Source organism: Neoarius graeffei, chromosome 20, assembly GCF_027579695.1.
Source record: "Neoarius graeffei isolate fNeoGra1 chromosome 20, fNeoGra1.pri, whole genome shotgun sequence".
NCBI classification, from domain to species: Eukaryota; Metazoa; Chordata; class Actinopteri; order Siluriformes; family Ariidae; genus Neoarius; species Neoarius graeffei.
The window spans coordinates 38,237,045-38,254,815 of record NC_083588.1 but is presented as its reverse complement, the minus strand read 5'-3'; the positions used below and the strand labels follow the sequence as shown (position 1 = coordinate 38,254,815).

The 17,771-nt window shown below is 41.3% G+C and overlaps 2 protein-coding genes across 11 annotated transcripts in view; both read right to left on the bottom strand.

The window, feature by feature from the left end:
* smarca4a (SWI/SNF related, matrix associated, actin dependent regulator of chromatin, subfamily a, member 4a) overlaps nt 1–966 on the bottom strand; it is a 67,916-nt gene extending 66,950 nt beyond the window's left edge. For all 4 annotated transcript variants that reach the window (XM_060901658.1, XM_060901660.1, XM_060901661.1 and 1 more), the window contains exon 1: nt 873–966. The gene's annotated coding sequence lies outside the window, so the exon portion shown is untranslated. The remainder of the gene's footprint in view (nt 1–872) is intronic.
* A 9,047-nt stretch (nt 967–10,013) lies between these two features.
* The window catches only part of il12rb2l (interleukin 12 receptor, beta 2a, like), a 65,160-nt gene continuing 57,402 nt past the window's right edge, over nt 10,014–17,771 (bottom strand). For all 7 annotated transcript variants that reach the window (XM_060901648.1, XM_060901649.1, XM_060901652.1 and 4 more), the window contains one exon: nt 10,014–11,449. In XM_060901648.1, coding sequence (XP_060757631.1) covers nt 11,123–11,449 — 327 coding nt within the window. In that variant the 3' untranslated portion in view covers nt 10,014–11,122. The remainder of the gene's footprint in view (nt 11,450–17,771) is intronic.

The following is a 17,771-nucleotide window of genomic DNA, read 5'->3' as shown; positions in this document are numbered from 1 at the left end:
TAAAAAGAATAACTATTGTAAGTTTAACTGTAGCACTACCTCTGAAAACAGAACTCTTCATCATACTGAAGGAAACTCTTGAGCAGCAGTGAGCGCTGTGAGCTAACGAGCCGGCAAGTTTTTCCACAATTCTGTACACAGTGCTACTTCCGCCAAGCTCCATTTCTAGGTCAATACAATGAGTTTATCATCAAATAGCATGTTTACCAACGTGTAAAGCTGCACTGAGAGAGAAACGGAGAAGGAAAAAAAGTTTCTATCATTTAGCAAGCCGTATAGCAGGTCCGTGTAGCCAGTTAGCTTAGCTAGCTGTAGGAGGTAAAAAAAAAAAAAGTCCATTGCTACGGAAAACAAGACACAAAACAACCCAGATAGACTAAACACGAAATTAACCATCTCTAGGGATTTTACTTCTTCGTAATGTCATATAATATAATATATCGTATGTCCGATAATTAATAACACACTTAATAAGCGCATGTAAGTAAAAGACTATATAAAGTAAGTGCAGCCGGTTTGTGTTCCGCAGCCGGCCACGCCGTCCTCCCTGCCCGCCGGTTCAGCGCTTTAAAGAGGGTCGGAGTTTACAGTGAGAGCGAAATATCACTTTTTAACACTGACGGTTTGTCCATCACTTCTCCAACTCACTCAGCTCCACTCCGGCCTGCCTTTAGAGCGCATTTACAAAACTACATTCATTCATTCAGTCAGTCCTTTCTGTCGATCAGGACATAATGTCGGTCCTGTTTCAGCCCCGAAAGGAAACTGAGAGCACCAACTTTCCTCATGATCGCATTTTACCCAAAACATGTAAAACACTCTGATGTTGCTGTATGTACTGAAGTTATGAAAATACCGTAAACAACACTTACATTGTATGAAATCCGGTAACTCCCCCGGGTTCCCTCAGCTAGCTCTCTTCGCTAGAAACAAAGAGCAGCTCAGCCTGTTCCGCCTCGCTTCCCCCTCCCCCCACCGCTCTGGGGTGATTGTATGCTGGAGCCGCCATTGCGCTTCACGAGCGCCCCCTTCCCCCCCACCAAAGCGCATGCGCAGTACGAGCTTGCAGGCGAAAGCAGGTTGCATGAGCGCATGGGGAGAAAGAGTAGGAGGGGAATGAGGAGAGGGGGAGGAGCCTTCCATTCCTACACCAAGAACCTACTGAAGTATTTTGAAACATCAAAATAACACTTCTCCGGGGGCCGCATGGTGGTGTAGTGTCGCCTCACAGCAAGAAGGTCCTGGGTTTGAGCCCAGCTGGCTGGCGAGGGCCTTTCTATTTGGAGTTTGCATGTTCTCCTGGGGGGCGGCACGGTGGTGTAGTGGTTAGCGCTGTCGCCTCACAGCAAGAAGGTCCGGGTTCGAGCCCCGTGGCTGGCGAGGGCCTTTCTGTGCGGAGTTTGCATGTTCTCCCCGTGTCCGCGTGGGTTTCCTCCGGGTGCTCCGGTTTCCCCCACAGTCCAAAGACATGCAGGTTAGGTTAACTGGTGACTCTAAATTGACCGTAGGTGTGAATGTGAATGGTTGTCTGTGTCTATGTGTCAGCCCTGTGATGACCTGGCGACTTGTCCAGGGTGTACCCCGCCTTTCGCCCGTGGTCAGCTGGGATGGGCTCCAGCTTGCCTGCAACCCTGTAGAGCAGGATAAAGCGGCTAGAGATAATGAGATGAGATGAGATGTTCTCCTGGTGTCTCCGGTTTCCCCAACAGTCCAAAGACATGCGGGTTAGGTTAATTGGTGGCTCTAAATTGACCACTGGTTGTTTGTCTCTGTGTCAGCCCTGTGATGACCTGGCGACTTGTCCAGGGTGTACCCCGCGTCTCACCTATAGTCAGCTGGGATAGGCTCCAGCTTGCCTGTGACCATGTAGAACAGGATAAGTGGCTACAGATGATGGATGGAACACTTTTCTGGGTGGTGTAGTGGTTAGCACTGTCGCCTCACAGCAAGAAGGTCCTGGGTTTGAGCCCAGCTGGCTGGCGAGGGCCTTTCTGTTTGGAGTTTGCATGTTCTCCCGGTGTCTCCGGTTTCCCCAACAGTCCAAAGACATGCGGGTTAGGTTAATTGGTGGCTCTAAATTGACCACTGGTTATTTGTCTCTATGTCAGCCCTGCGATAACCTGGCGACTTGTCCAGGGTGTACCCCGCGTCTTACCTATAGTCAGGTGGGATAGGCTCCAGTTTGCCCGCGACCATGTAGAATAGGATAAGTGGCTACAGATGATAGATGGAACACTTTTCTGGGTGGTGTAGTGGTTAGCACTGTCGCCTCACAGCAAGAAAGTCCTGGGTTTGAGCCCAGCTGGCTGGCGAGGGCCTTTCTATTTGGAGTTTGCATGTTCTCCCGGTGACTCCGGTTTCCCCAACAGTCCAAAGACATGTGGGTTAGGTTAATTGGTGGCTCTAAATTGACCACTGGTTATTTGTCTCTGTGTCAGCCCTGCGATAACCTGGCGACTTGTCCAGGGTGTACCCCGCGTCTTACCTATAGTCAGCTAGGATAGGCTCCAGCTTGCCTGCGACCATGTAGAACAGGATAAGCGGCTACAGATGATGGATGGAACACTTTTCTGGGTGGTGTAGTAGTTAGCACTGTCGCCTCACAGCAAGAAGGTCCTGAGTTTGAGCCCAGCTGGCTGGCGAGGGCCTTTCTGTTTGGAGTTTGCATGTTCTCCCGGTGTCTCCAGTTTCCCCAACAGTCCAAAGACATGCAGTTAGTGGCTCTAAATTGACCATTGATCGTTTGTCTCTATGTTAGCGCTGCGATAACCTGGCAACTTGTCCAGGGTGTACCCCGCCTCTCACCCATAGTCAGCTGGGATAGGCTCCAGCTTGCCCACGACCCTGTAGAACAGGATAAGCGGCTACAGATGATGGATGGATGGATGGAACACTTTTCTGGGTGGTGGAGTGGTTAGCACTGTTGCCTCATAGCAAAAAGGTTCTGGGTTCAAACTTCACTGCCAAAGGGGGCCTTTCTGTGTGGAGTTTGCATGCTATCTGCATGGGTTTCCTCCAGGTGCTCCAGTTTCCCTCACCATCCAAAGACATGCCATTGTCCATAGGTGTGAATGGTTGTTTGTCTTTGTGTCAGCCCTGCAATAACTTGTCGACTTGTTCAGGGCGTACCCCGCCTCTCACCCATAGTCAGCTGGGATAGGCTACAGCTTGCCCGTGACCCTGTAGAACAGACAAGCAGCTACAGACAGTGGATGGAACACTTTTCTGGGTGGTGTAGTGGTTAGCACTGTCACCTCATAGCAAAAAGGTGCTGGGTTCGAACCTCACTGCCAAAGGGAGCCTTTCTGTGTGGAGTTTGTATGCTATCTGTGTGGGTTTCCGCCGGGTGCTCCAGTTTCCCCCACCATCCAAAGACATGCCATTATCCTTAGGTGTGAATGGTTGAGAGGAGAAAACCTCTCCAAGAATCCAGCGGAAGGCAATGGGAAACCACCACTGTAATTCTTTCCTAGAAACTTTGTGTCCATGTCACTGCAGTGATCTGCCAAACAGAGAATTAACTTTTCATTTTCTGGAGTCATTTTTGTGTTTATACTGAATAGGCTCTTGATTAAAAAGTCATATTATAACTCAATTACTACTAGTAGTAATGCATTTACAGTTGTGTTCAAAATAATAGCAGTGTGTTTAAAAACATGAGTAAAGCTCAAAATCCTTATAATAGTTTTTATTTCCATGCATTGGGAACACTTCACATTATATTCTACATCAAAACATGAAGAAAAATGTATGAATATTTTAATTACTTTACAGAAAATGAAGAAAAATGAACATTGGGCTGTTCAAAAAAATAGCAGTGTGCATTTTTCATTACAAACTCCAAATATTTACTGTATAAACTGAAAAAATCTTAAGGATTTAGTATTCCTGTGAATCACTAAACTAATATTTAGTTGTATAACCACGGTTTCTGAGAACTTCTGGCACCCGTGAACAGGTATTCCAGCCCAGGATGATTTGACAACATTCCACAATTCCTCTGCATTTCTTGGTTTTGCCTCAGAAACAGCATTTTTGATGTCACCCCACAAGTTTTCTATCGGATTAAGGTCCGGGGATTGGGCTGGCCACTCCATAACTTTCATTTTGTTGGTCTTGAACCCTGATGCTGCTCGCTTACTGGTGTGTTTGGGGTCATTGTCTTGTTGAAACACCCATTTCAAGGGCATTTCCTCTTCAGCATAAGGCAACATGACCTCTTCAAGTATTTTGATATATGCAAACTGATCCATGATCCCTGGTATGCGATAAATGGGCCCAACACCATAGTAAAAGAAACATTCCCATATCATGATGCTTGCACCACCATGCTTCACTGTCTTCAGAGTGTACTGTGGCTTGAATTCAGTGTTTGGGGGTCGTCTGAAAAACTGTCTGCGGCTCTTGGACCCAAAAAGAACAATTTTACTTTCATCAGTCCACAAAATGTTTTTCCATTTCTCTTTAGGCCAGTCGATGTGTTCTTTGGCAAATTGTATCCTCTTCAGCATGTCTTTTTTTTAAACAGTGGAACTTTGCGGGAGCTTCTTGCCGATAGATTAGCTTCACACAGACATCTTCTAATTGTCACAGTACTCACAGGTAACTTCAGACCGTCTTTGATCACCCTGGAGCTGATCATTGGCCGAGTCTTTGCCATTCTGGCTATTCTTTGATCCATTCGAATGGTAGTCTTCTGTTTTCTTCCACGTCTCTCTGGCTTTGCTGTCCATTTTAAAGCACTGGAGATCATTTTAGCTGAGCAGCCCATCATTTTCTGCACTTCTTTACAGTATACGTTTTACCTCTCCAATCAACGTTTTAATCAAAGCACGCTGTTCTTCTGAACAATGTCTGGAACGACCCATGTTTCTCATGTTTTCAGAGAGAAATGGATGTACAACATGTGCTGGCTTCATCCTTAAATTAGGGCCACCTGACTGACATCTGTTTTTTCACAGAATGAATGACCTCACTAATTAAACTCCACACTGCTATTATTTTGAACACGTCCCTTTCACTTAATTATTCGATTACACAGACACAGGAGCATGCATATCATGAATGTTGGGTCTGTTGGTTTTCTATGATTCTACTACACCTACTGGTAAATTATTTGCCATGTAGTAATATAATTTCCACCAAAAACAGTGATTGATCTGGTTAGTCGTGTTGGACTGCTATTATTTTGAACACAAGTGTATGTCTATTATACTAATAGTTGCTGAGATTCTAGTTCTCAAAACCATTCATCTTAACTTCAATGTCTGAACTCCACAGAAGCGGAATTTTCATCTGCATGTCTTTGTGAAATCTGAATTTGAGCACCAGAAATCCAGAATGTAAATTCTAGAAATCTCATCTCATCTCATCATCTCTAGCCGCTTTATCCTTCTACAGGGTCGCAGGCAAGCTGGAGCCTATCCCAGCTGACTACGGGCGAAAGGCGGGGTACACCCTGGACAAGTCGCCAGGTCATCACAGGGCTGACACATAGACACAGACAACCATTCACACTCACATTCACACCTACGGTCAATTTAGAGTCACCAGTTAACCTAACCTGCATGTCTTTGGACTGTGGGGGAAACCGGAGCACCCGGAGGAAACCCACGCGGACACGGGGAGAACATGCAAACTCCACACAGAAAGGCCCTCGCCGGCCCCGGGGCTCGAACCCAGGACCTTCTTGCTGTGAGGCGACAGCGCTAACCACTACACCACCGTGCTGCCCAATTCTAGAAATGTAATTAAAAATATTTTTAATCTGGGCAACATTGCTGTCTCACTGATTCAGGGTCCTGGGTTTGAGCCAGAGCTCAAGTTACTGTCCATGCTTATGTGAGTTTCCTCCCATTGTCCCAAAACATGCAGGTAGGCAGATTAGCAAAGAAAAATTGCCTTATGTGTGAAAGAATGTGTGCATGCCTTGTCCCTAGTGTTACAACATGTGTTCTGGTCTGTCTATGGCCCTGTTTACGCTTGGTTTTAAAATGCATATTGGGTGATCGGATTACAAGTGGACAGCTAAAACACATTGCTGTTTACACCGGCGTCTATCGCATGTCTCCAAGGTGTCCGAATTTTGTTACTACCTGCATCGCATTTCTTGATATGTCCTTGGCGTGGATGAATCAGGACACATAAGTGTTTTTACTCCAAAAGATATGTGGTCAAATGCATCCCAGACCGCCTTGGCAAGTGGTTTGAGTGAATGTATCTTTGTGGTTGTTTACACTTGCATATATCACTGTTTTCTTGTTGCCCAAAATACATTTTAAAACTCAGTGTAACAAGAAGACAGAGTCATCTATATCCCCCGCCCGATATAACAACTATATGCCAAGTTTCAAGATATTATTTGTCACATTTTTCAAGTTCTGCTGCAGGAAACCAACCCTACCTCTTTACACTGACCTCAGCAGCCCATGGCATAAGTCCACTGGACCTTTGGTCCAGGTGAGCTAAAAATTAAAATTTCTCACATTTCTTAGTATCAAAAAGCACATATACATTATATAATCAACACATACCAACTTTCAAGACCATACCACTCATAGTTTTCAAGTTCTGCTCCAGAAACAAAACCTACCCCTAAGACTAACCTGAGACACTAAGTCTGAAATTGTTTCCAAGGAAACATGAAAAATGAAAATTTCTCAAATTTCTTAGTATGAAAAGGCACATCTACATCACCTTGTTAACATGTATACCAAGTTTCAAATCCGTATCATGAATAGTTTTGGATATATGCTCCGGAAACAAACATTGCTCTTAGAAACTAAGTCAAAATCTATTTTTTTGTGTAAAAATGATAAAAAAAAAAAAAAATATATATATATATATATATATATTTTTCAAAAATCCAAAATAGGAAAAGGCACCAGTTCACATGTTGCCTGATATGTATACAAAGTTTCATGAATATATCTTCAGTAGTTTTAAAGATACATGGGCCGGAAACGAAAACGTGACCGGATGGATGGAACCTGTTTCTCTATCCCTCACTTGGTTTGGGTGAGACGTAATGAAGTGTCCAAGTAGTGAGGCCACCACGAGTCTCCAGAATATCTTCAGTGCTCCTTGCCAAGTCTGTGGAACTGTACTGGAGGGATGAACTTTCCTCCAAGATATTCCCTCATTTATATGCAACTTTTATTTAATCAGGTAATTTAATTGAAATCAGGATCTCTTTTGCAAGAGACCTGAGTACAGCAGATAGACCTCAGGTAGGGGAATCTGTAAAACTTAAGCCCTTTTGAGGATTTGTGCCTGTACGCCCAACAGGGCCAGTGTGTTTAGCTGGTGCGGTTTTTATCATGAGATCCTGCTGTGGAATATTCATGATCTAGTTTATTAAAGTTTCTCACTGTAATTTGCTTAAAATGTGGGGGGGGACCCCCCCAAAAAAACCCCACTAATGCTTATGTTCCTGGTTTGATTTAACAGATCAAAGGCCGTAGAAAATTTCATTAGGAATTTTTCATTAGAAAATAAACCAAATAAATAAATAAATAGGGGCGGCACGGTGGTGTAGTGGTTAGCGCTGTCACCTCACAGCAAGAAGGTCCTGGGTTCGAGCCCCGTGGCCGGCGAGGACCTTTCTGTGCGGAGTTTGCATGTTCTCCCCGTGTCCGCGTGGGTTTCCTCCGGGTGCTCCGGTTTCCCCCACAGTCCAAAGACATGCAGGTTAGGTTAACTGGTGACTCTAAATTGACCGTAGGTGTGAATGCGAGTGTGAATGGTTGTCTGTGTCTATGTGTCAGCCCTGTGATGACCTGGCGACTTGTCCAGGGTGTACCCCGCCTTTCGCCCGTAGTCAGCTGGGATAGGCTCCAGCTTGCCTGCGACCCTGTAGAACAGGATAAAGCGGCTACAGATAATGAGATGAGATGAAATAAATAAATAAAAATTACTATTTCCACAAAGTCTTAGAAAATGTATGACACTTAATTTTATTTTAAAAAACACAATGATTTGTAAAAAAAAAAAAAAGGTTAAAATACAAATGAAACTATTATGCAGCCTTTAAATTTAGCAAAAGTTTCAATCACAATCTGGACATAAAGCTCAAGTCATGGTTTTGAAAGTCAGTCTGTCCTTACTGATAAAGATTCAATTGCTGTAAACGTCCCTTCAGAAGTAGAGAAGTATCCAAGCTAAAAAGTTACACAAACATTCCCTTGTTAGCTGGTGATGGAGTGGTCCACAAAGCACTCCTAATCTACTATTTTGGTCTGGATGTTTTTTTTTTTTACACACAACTTGCAGGCATCAATAAAGTGATGTAAAACCACAGCTGTCCTGACATTTTCCTTTAGAATTTGCTGGTATAATTCAGAATTCATTGTTCCATCAATGATGGCAAGCCGTCCTGGCCCAGATGCAGTAAAACAGGCCCAAACCATGATACTACCACCACCATGTTTCACAGATGGGATAAGGTTCTTATGCTGGAATGCAGTGTTTTCCTTTCTCCAAACGTAACGCTTCTCATTTAAACCAAAAAGTTCTATTTTGATCTCATCCGTTCACAAAACATTTTTCCAATAGCTTTCTGGCTTGTCCACGTGATCTTTAACAAACTGCAGACGAGCAGCAATGTTCTTCTTGGAGAGCAGTGGCTTTCTCCTTGCAATCCTGCCGTGCACACCATTGTTGTTCAGTGTTCTCCTGATGGCGGACTCATGAACATTAACATTAATCAATGTGAGAGAGGCCTTCAGTTGCTTAGAAGTTACCCTGGGGTCCTTTGTGACCTCGCCGACTATTACATGCCTTGCTCTTGGAGTGATCTTTGTTGGTTGACCACTCCTGGGGAGGGTAACAATGGTCTTGAATTTCCTCCATTTGTACACAATCTGTCTGACTGTGGATTGGTGGAGTCCAAACTCTTTAGAGATGGTTTTGTAACCTTTTCCAGCTTGATAAGCATCAACAACGCTTTTTCTGAGGTCCTCAGAAATCTCCTTTGTTCGTGTCATGATACACTTCCACAAACATGTGTTGTGAAGATCAGACTTTGATAGATCCCTGTTCTTTAAATAAAACAGGGTGCCCACTCGCACCTGATTGTCATCCCACTGATTGGGAACACCTGACTCGAATTTCACCTTCAAATTAACTGCTAATCCTAGAGGTTTACATACTTTTGCCACTCACAGATATGTAATATTGGATCATTTTCCTCAATAAATAAATGACCAAGTATAATATTTGTCTCATTTGTTTAACTGGGTTCTCTTTATCTACTTTTAGGACTTGCGTGAAAATCTGATGATGTTTTAGGTCATATTTATGCAGAAATATAGAAAATTCTAAAGGGTTCACAAACTTTCAAGCACCACTGTACATACGCATACCTTCTTCCAATAAACAGAGTCGACTGACGTGCAAGGCTATAAACAATTTGGAAGAAGGTATGCATATGTATTGTCAGCTTTGCAGGTTCCTTTAAAACCTAAATGGCACATTAAAGCATATATGCAGAACCATAGCCTCACTTTTTGTTTATAAATGCATTGAGACCTCAAGAATGGCACAGGAATAGTTTTAAGCATTAAAAATTACTATAGCAGATTTATTGTTATGATTAAAGTGATTCATGTAGGTAGCGGTCCGAGTGAATGACCTTGACGTCCGCAAAGTCACAGCAGGAAGTTTATCAGTCTCATCGCCATTTCCACTATACTAAAACACAGAGCTGACTGCGACTCTGATCCTCCATTTTGAGCCATTTTATCACCATGCCACATAGATGTGTTGCTGGAGGGTGCAGCAACACGACAGAAGGTGGATTTATGTTGCATTCATGGCCCAAGAATGTTCAAACTGCAAAGATTTGGATGCATTTTGTGAGAAGTTCACAGGCACACTGGGCACTTACAAAGTGGTCTCTTCTCTGCACATTTTACTGAGGACTCGTCTGTTGAGGAGCGTTGGCTATAGGCTCGTATTGAAAGAGGATGCAGTACCAACAATTAAAGGAAAAGAAAACTACAAGAAAAAGAATATTTATTTTAGTAATTTATTTTTAAAGGAAAGTTCATTTGCCAAGGGTTGTTGCTAAAACCTGGGATGGAACAGGACATGACATATCGCTCAGGCAGCTACCTCCCCACGGTTGTTGCTAAAACTGGTGACATCCCGTCCCGGGTTTTAGTAATTGCCTGAGCTGAGCAGTAATGGCGGAGTACTCTGTATGGAGAAAATGGAGAATGAGTGGACCAGCTGTTTGATTTCTCCGCTGGATATGCTCGCCTCAGCAGCAATATCTCCCCCTTACGTAAAAGAAGCGAATGAACAGAGAACTGAACGAACAACTGAAAGTCAGATTGTTTCAAAGCAATCGGCCACAACATCGGCCTTCAAGAAGTGAGAACACAGACGGGTAAGATGCGACTCTCATTTGGATACAAAACAACATGTTTACCTGCATTTAGATTAATACATGTAACTTGTATTGTGTGTTAAGTTACCGGTATAAGATTATTTAATTCGCTTCAGAATGTGATTGTCTCAGTTCATCTGATTATTTAATTAGCCTTTTACGTTTTAATCAGTGAAAATGCATGCATGTACGTTGCAGAAGTTATAACACCTATCCTGTTTTAATAAGAGTCAACCCACAATCAATGAAGTCATATCAGTCTTAGTTGAGCAAGTCGGTAATGCTATTTCTTACTTTCAACATAAATTTTTATTTATATGACTTTGGTCTATTGCTGTCAAAGGTCTCAACCTTAAAACCGGTTCCTGCTGTGACGTCACACACTCAGGGCTGGCTGGCTCAGCTCGAATGCCAACTTTGCGGTTGATTTTAACTCTCAAAAATATATTTTAATTCCCATTTATGCAGCATACAAGAGTCAAGGATGGAGATACTAGAAATGTATTTAAAAAAAAAAAAAAAAAAAAAAAAAAAAGGTCCTGCATCTCTCCTTTAATGATTCCTGAGTCAGCTGCCATCATGATCATGGCTGATTATCCTGATGCTGGTCACAAAACATTTTGGACTGTATTAAATGTTCAAGACAACCCAAAAGTGCGACCATGACTTTTTAAATCTACAGCAAAAAAGTTATAACAGGTCATAATCTCCATCCCAGATGCAAAAGAAGAATCACTGATCCACAGTGCAGGGCAAGAAATGTTTCTCATAGTCAGAAGGAAAGGACTGCTCGTTCCACTCCTCATCTTCATTGGCCTCCTCATCACTGCTGTCAATCATCTGGCTGTATTCTTTCTGCTGACGTAGTATGGAATTGTTCCGCTCCAACCCCCCATATCCTTGCAGCTCTTTTCCTCTGCTCTGTCCGTCTTCTCTGAGCTCCTCTGGCTGCTCCACCTCGGGTTCCTGATTAACTTCTGGCTCAGGAACTACTTCCACCTGAGAGATGATTAGACTATTCTCCATGGGGTTTGAAGGAGGAGGCAATGACTGCCAGAACTGTAACACACACGCGCACACAATGTTAGTTGGGATGCACTGGAAGTTGCTGAAAAACAAAGCTACTTAAAGGAACTTTATTTAAAAGCAGAGTTGGTAAAATGAGCCAATTTCCTCTTTTAAATAAGGACTCTGGCAAAAGCTGAAGTACAGTTTCAAATTATTCACTCAAGTACAAACTCAAATTAAATTGAGGTGTGAAGTAACAAAGAAAATTCATAAAATAAAGACTTCTTCAAATCAAATACTGATTGTGGTTACTTTAGTTACATCGAAAAACATTTACTGAAAAACATTTATTGTTTATTTCTCAAATGAAAGCTAATAGGACAATAACTCTGATACGAACTGCCTTCATAAATACAGCGTGTATGTAGCAGCAGATAAATTACAGTGAAAGGTGGTCGATCTCATTCTTAAGGTCATATCTGTTTAATTTAAAAAAAAATACTTTGGGCTTGTCAGAAACATACTGTACAACTCCTTGAAGCTCTCCGATGCTAAAAATTCATGCAGGGATGAGAGTGGGTGGTCACCAAAAAAGCAGAAAACAAGATGGCGCCCGAAGCCGGGGGTCTGGGAGGGATACCCCCCCCAGGAAAATTTTGAAAAATAAGGCCTTACAAACCACTTTTCCTGCAATCTGAGCTGTAGTAGATAAAAAAAAAAAAAATCTGTTGTCTTTATATATTTACATGAAAATATGTTTCAAATCAATAGGAGTATTGTTTGAATTCAAAATAAAATCACATTCTACATTCAAGGGTATGGTTATAATTTATGATCAACAAAAATGACAAACTAAATTCACATTAAACGCAAGTTTTATTAATTATCAAAATGTTCATATATTAAATAAAATTTCTTAGGGAGAAAAGGTCAGTCACCCTATGTCCTCATTAGTTGCATATGATTTCAAAGTCTTTTGAAATATTTAAGTTTTCAAAACTGTCAGCATTAATTCAGATTTACTGACTATCATATACATGTTCAATGTATTAAATCAAACGAATGCTAAGTTTATGGGATAATGTCTACGTACACTTTATACAATTATTTATAGTTCACAGTCACTTCTCATTTTCATTTAATAATTTCGACTTCTTCAGCCTTTTGGCCAAAGGCAAAAGCTCGTCAGTCCTCTCTCTGTTTTTTAGACCAGCATCGATTTCACGTACCTTCGCTTCGTCTCGCTTGTCAATTGTATTCGGCATTTTGAGTAAAAAAGCCGATACGAAAGAGAAACGTATTTTTGAAGCGCAGCAATGATGAACATGTGCAAGTTTCGATAAAATAGAACGGATGCGGGTACTTTTGTAAGAACTGTTATGATTGGCTTTTGTTCTCTCCCACACTCTTGTAAGAACTGTTATGATTGGCCATCATGCTCTCGCCAGCGATGTTTTGGCCAATTACATTGTAGATAACACGTATTCTACCGCGAGACTTAAGGCCTCTGCATGCTCTTGCAACAAGGCTTTCGCAGATAGCTTTTCGCAGACAGTTGTAATTTATCGTTGAGCGGGGAGTAATAGGCGTGCGCGATGTTATTCACCGCCACAACGCAAGGGGGCGCGAAGTCGCGAAATCGCTAGGAGTAGTTGGTGGGTGTGGTTAGTGGAGTGTTTATCCTCCGGTTACTTATAATGACTAGAACTGGAGTCGTATAGATGTACGTACTTCCTCACTTCCTCGATCAACCGCTCTTCGTGCTGCTCCATCTTCGCTCGTGTTTTTAAAAATGGCGGTCGTGAAAACAAAACAAACCGGGAAAGTAGGGAAGCGGAAGTGCGTGTACAGTGGATGTAGAGTGGACCAATCAGAGCCCTCTTGTCTGCGACGCTGTCTGCGAGGCTTTTGCGATGGTCACAATTTTTGGGAGGTGCGCGCAGAGCGTCTGCGAAGGTGGGGGGCCTACGCAGACGCTATCTGCAATGCCATCTGCAAGGACTGGGTTGTCAGCATAAATTGGCCTTTAGCGAGACTAAAGATGGCGAAAATGTAAACATGTAACATCGTCGTACGCTTGAGTATCACGAAGGAATATACCCCAACCCCCCTCAATGGAAAAAAACATCAATGGATTTGGCATAATATTGATTTTCGCTCAGAAAAAGCGGAAATCCGCCGAAAAGCGGAAAACTCATCCCTGTTCATGTTATAACTACAAACATATGTTTACAGAGAAATGTAATGAAGTAGTGTTTGAAAATGCAGTGAGTAAATGTTGGTTAAACTTCTGAGGTACGCAAATTAAATATTATGATTATCCAAATGAAAAGAAAGACTAAATATTTATGACCATATTATGACAAAATAAAGATATATGTTTGCACCTACGATGCAAAAAGTAAATGAATTTAACTTCATAGATTGCGTAAATCAGCTGTAAACACATTCACTTCTTTAATATCGGCTTATTCACCACACTGCAATCATCAAACAGCATCTTGGCTCGTTAAAAATCTCAAGTTTTACTTCATGGGCACATTTTTCTAATACTTATTATGAAATGATCATAAATCAAATATATTATTCAGCCTGTTTTAGATGCGTTGACTCATTTCAAGCTTTAGATTTTCTTAACCTATTAGTAAATAATTGTTGCTTCCTTCTAGGAGAGGTTTAAATTATCTGCTTAAATGCTTAAAAATTGTGTAAGAATACTTACAGCTTGAGCTCAGTAAAAAAAAAAAAAGTCTAGAAATGGGTTTAATAAGCATATATTTGGTTGACTGTAGTCTTATAATGGGAAATACTAATACAATACGAAGAGAAATGACTGCAGTAGATTCAAGATATTTTCACCTGCTAAAATCTCTTTTTGCAGTATAGTGAATACGCTTATGAAAGTAGGGAATGTGTTTACAGCTGATTTACTAAATCTATTAAATATTTAATTTCAGGAATGTACCGATTTGGTCCAAAGTTACTTCTAAGAGACTGGAATTGAAATACTATTCAGAAAGATTGCATCAGCAATAATGTCGGGGGGTTTTTTTAAACAAAAATTTCCACTACAATGGGGCATGAACAAATTCTTAACTTGAGAATCCAGGACAAGATTGCATGTCTGTGCTATCAGTTATTTATTTCCTGGCGGACAAGTTGGTTTAGGGGATGTAATGGTTAGATATTAGGCTTCAGAGATTTTCCAGTCCAACAACTATAGGGGGGAAAAAAAAAAAAAAAAAAGACAGCGAAAGAAATGTTGACTTTTACACTACATGTTTGCTTAAAGTGCCATTCCACCATTGGATGTATTTTTTTTGGCATAAAATACAATATATTTTATGACAACATGACTAGACAGAGAAATCTTTTAGCTTCAAAATGATATATCAAACATAATTTGACAACGACAAGTATATTAATTTTGCGACCAAAGTCACCTACCCTTTTAATTTCCGCGCGGTAGTGAAACGTGATGTCATCGGCAGGTTCCCCTTCTTGTGTACCGGCAAAGATTATCAGCAATGGCGGATAGAACGCGATTGTCAGCTTCGGAAAAGAAGCGAAGGAAAATAGCAAGTGATGCCCAAAGGAGACGGTCGATGGTGAATATCGGCACAGGAATCGACAAGTGGAAATCGCGTTCTATCCGCCATTGCTGATAATCTGTGCCACGTCACACGTGACGTGGTACACAAGAAGGGGAACCTGCCGATGACATCACGTTTCACTACCGCGCGGAAATTAAAAGGGTAGGTGACTTTGGTCGCAAAATTAATATACTTGTCGTTGTCAAATTATGTTTGATATCATTTTGAAGCTAAAAGATTTCTCTGTCTAGTCATGTCATAAAATATATTGTATTTTATGCCAAAGAATACATCCAATGGTGGAATGGCACTTTAAACATAGCATGTTCCAGGTGTTTTGTATGTATAATAAATTCAATTGTCCAGGTGAAAGACTTTTTTTTTTTTTTTAGAATCTACAAGACGTGGAACCTGTCGTAAAATTCTGACCGTAGAGAAAATAAAGACACAGCTATAAAACATGCTATCAGGAGAGAGAATGAGGACTGTCGCTACACAGACTCTTTCCCTCTCTGGAAGTTTGAGTATTTTCACTCAGCATTAATGCATATATTTTGGGGTTAAATGTTAGCTAGTCGGTTTCCAGGCAACCAAAATATGCGACTAGACCCTTAAAATCATTAACTACCTCATTTTATCATTTATCAGTCCCTTTCATGCTCTAGAAGAATCACTACATATTTGATCACATTCCCTACTCGAACATGTCTTACACCATATGGCAAAAGGTTTAGAGACACCTGACCATGATACTCTTGCATCTGTTGAACATCTCATTCCAAATTTAGTCCCCCTTTGCTGTTATAATAACCTCATAATAACCTCCACTCTTCTGGGAAGGCTTTCCATTAGATTTTTTTAACGTGGCTGTGGGGATTTGTGCTCATTCAGCCGTAAGAGCATTAGTGAAGTCGCCCACTGGTATCAGGCAGGGAGGCCTGGGGTGCAGTCGGTGTTCCAGTTTATCCCAAAGGTGTTCAGTGGGGTTGATGTCGGGGCTCTGTGCAAATCACTCGAGTACTTTCACTCCAGCTTTGACAAACCATGGAGCTCGCTTTGTGCACAGGGGCATTGTCACACTGGAACAGGTTTGGACCCCTTAGTTCCCGTGAAGGGAAATTGTAATGCTCCAGCACACAAAACCATCCTATACAATTGTGCACTTCTAACTTTGTGGCAGCTCACACATGGGAGTCCAGATCAGGTGTGAACAAACTTTTGGCCATATTGCATACATGATTCAGGGCTTTCCACAAGCGCCGGCTGCCGGCCATACAGCCGACTACACAATTAAGTCCAGCCGGCTACTTTAATGACTATTATTTTTGTAGCCCACAGGCTCTAAATATTAATTTTCGATTTTAATAAAATTAAAATGTTTATCTAACGGACTGACAATAATGTCAAACTGAACCGCACTCATTTAAGTTGTGATTCGCGCTGTTTGTACCGATAATAACCACAAATTCCCCGCAGACTTCGCTGATCAAGGGAAAGTAACTCATCTGCGGCCCCGACATACGGTGTGTGCGCGCGCACTCAGCGGAGGCGGTAGTGTGTCGGGGCCGTCGGAGGTGACATCGGAGGGAACAGAAGCAGAGATGGCGCTTATTTTGTCTCCGGTAAACCAGTCTTCTCTCGTTCAATTACGTGCTGGCATCAAAAGACACCATTGGTTGTAAATGAAACCAAACTGAGTGGTTGGAGTGTATTTTCATACACAAATGGAGAAATGTTCGCTGAGTGTTTGTGTAGCCCCACTGCAGACCGTTGTTGTTAATTCATAGCATGCTCAGTTGCGTGAATGTGTCATGCACCGAAAATAAGAGATTTACAAGCCAGGAACACCTCATGATGCAATATGTGAGCTTGTATAGCCTATTACTGATTATTTTCGGTGCGCAAATCACAGTTTTCATTGGTGCATTAGTGTCTGGCATACACTAATAAATAAAAAAAGATGCAATATGTTGTAGTAATAATAATCAGGGATGAGAGTGGGTGGTCATCAAAAAAGCAGAAAACAAGATGGCGCCCGAAGCCAACTTCAAGATGCCCCCCCCGGAAAATTTTGAAAAATAAGGCCTTACAAACCACTTGTCCTGCAATCTGAGCTGTAGTAGATTAAAAAAAATAAATAAATTTATATATATATATATATATATATATATATATATATATATATATATATATATATATATATATCTGTTGTCTTTTTTATATATTTACATGAAAATATGTTTCAAATCAATAGAAGTATTGTTTGAATTCAAGATAAAATCACATTCTACATTCAAGGGTATGGTTATAATTCATGATCAACAAAAACGACACTGAATTCACATTAAACTTAAGTTTTATTAATTATCAAAATGTTCATATTAAATAAAATTTTAGGGTGACTGACCTTTTCTCCCCACGTCCTCATTAGTTGCATATGATTTCTTCAAAAAGTCTTTTGAAATATTTAAGTTTTCAAAACTGTCAGCATTAATTCAGATTTACTGACTATCATAATGCATGTTCAATGTATTAAATCAAACGAATGCTAAGTTTATGGGATAATGTCTATGTACACTTTATACAATTATTTATAGTTCACAGTCACTTCTCATTTTCATTTGATCATTTCAAGGACTTCTTCAGCTTTTTGGCCAAAGACAAAAGCTCGTCAGTCCTCTCTCTGTTTTTTAGACCAGCATCGATTTCACGTACCTTCGCTTCGTCTCGCTTGTCAATTGTATTCGGCATTTTGAGTAAAAAAGCCGATACGAAAGAGA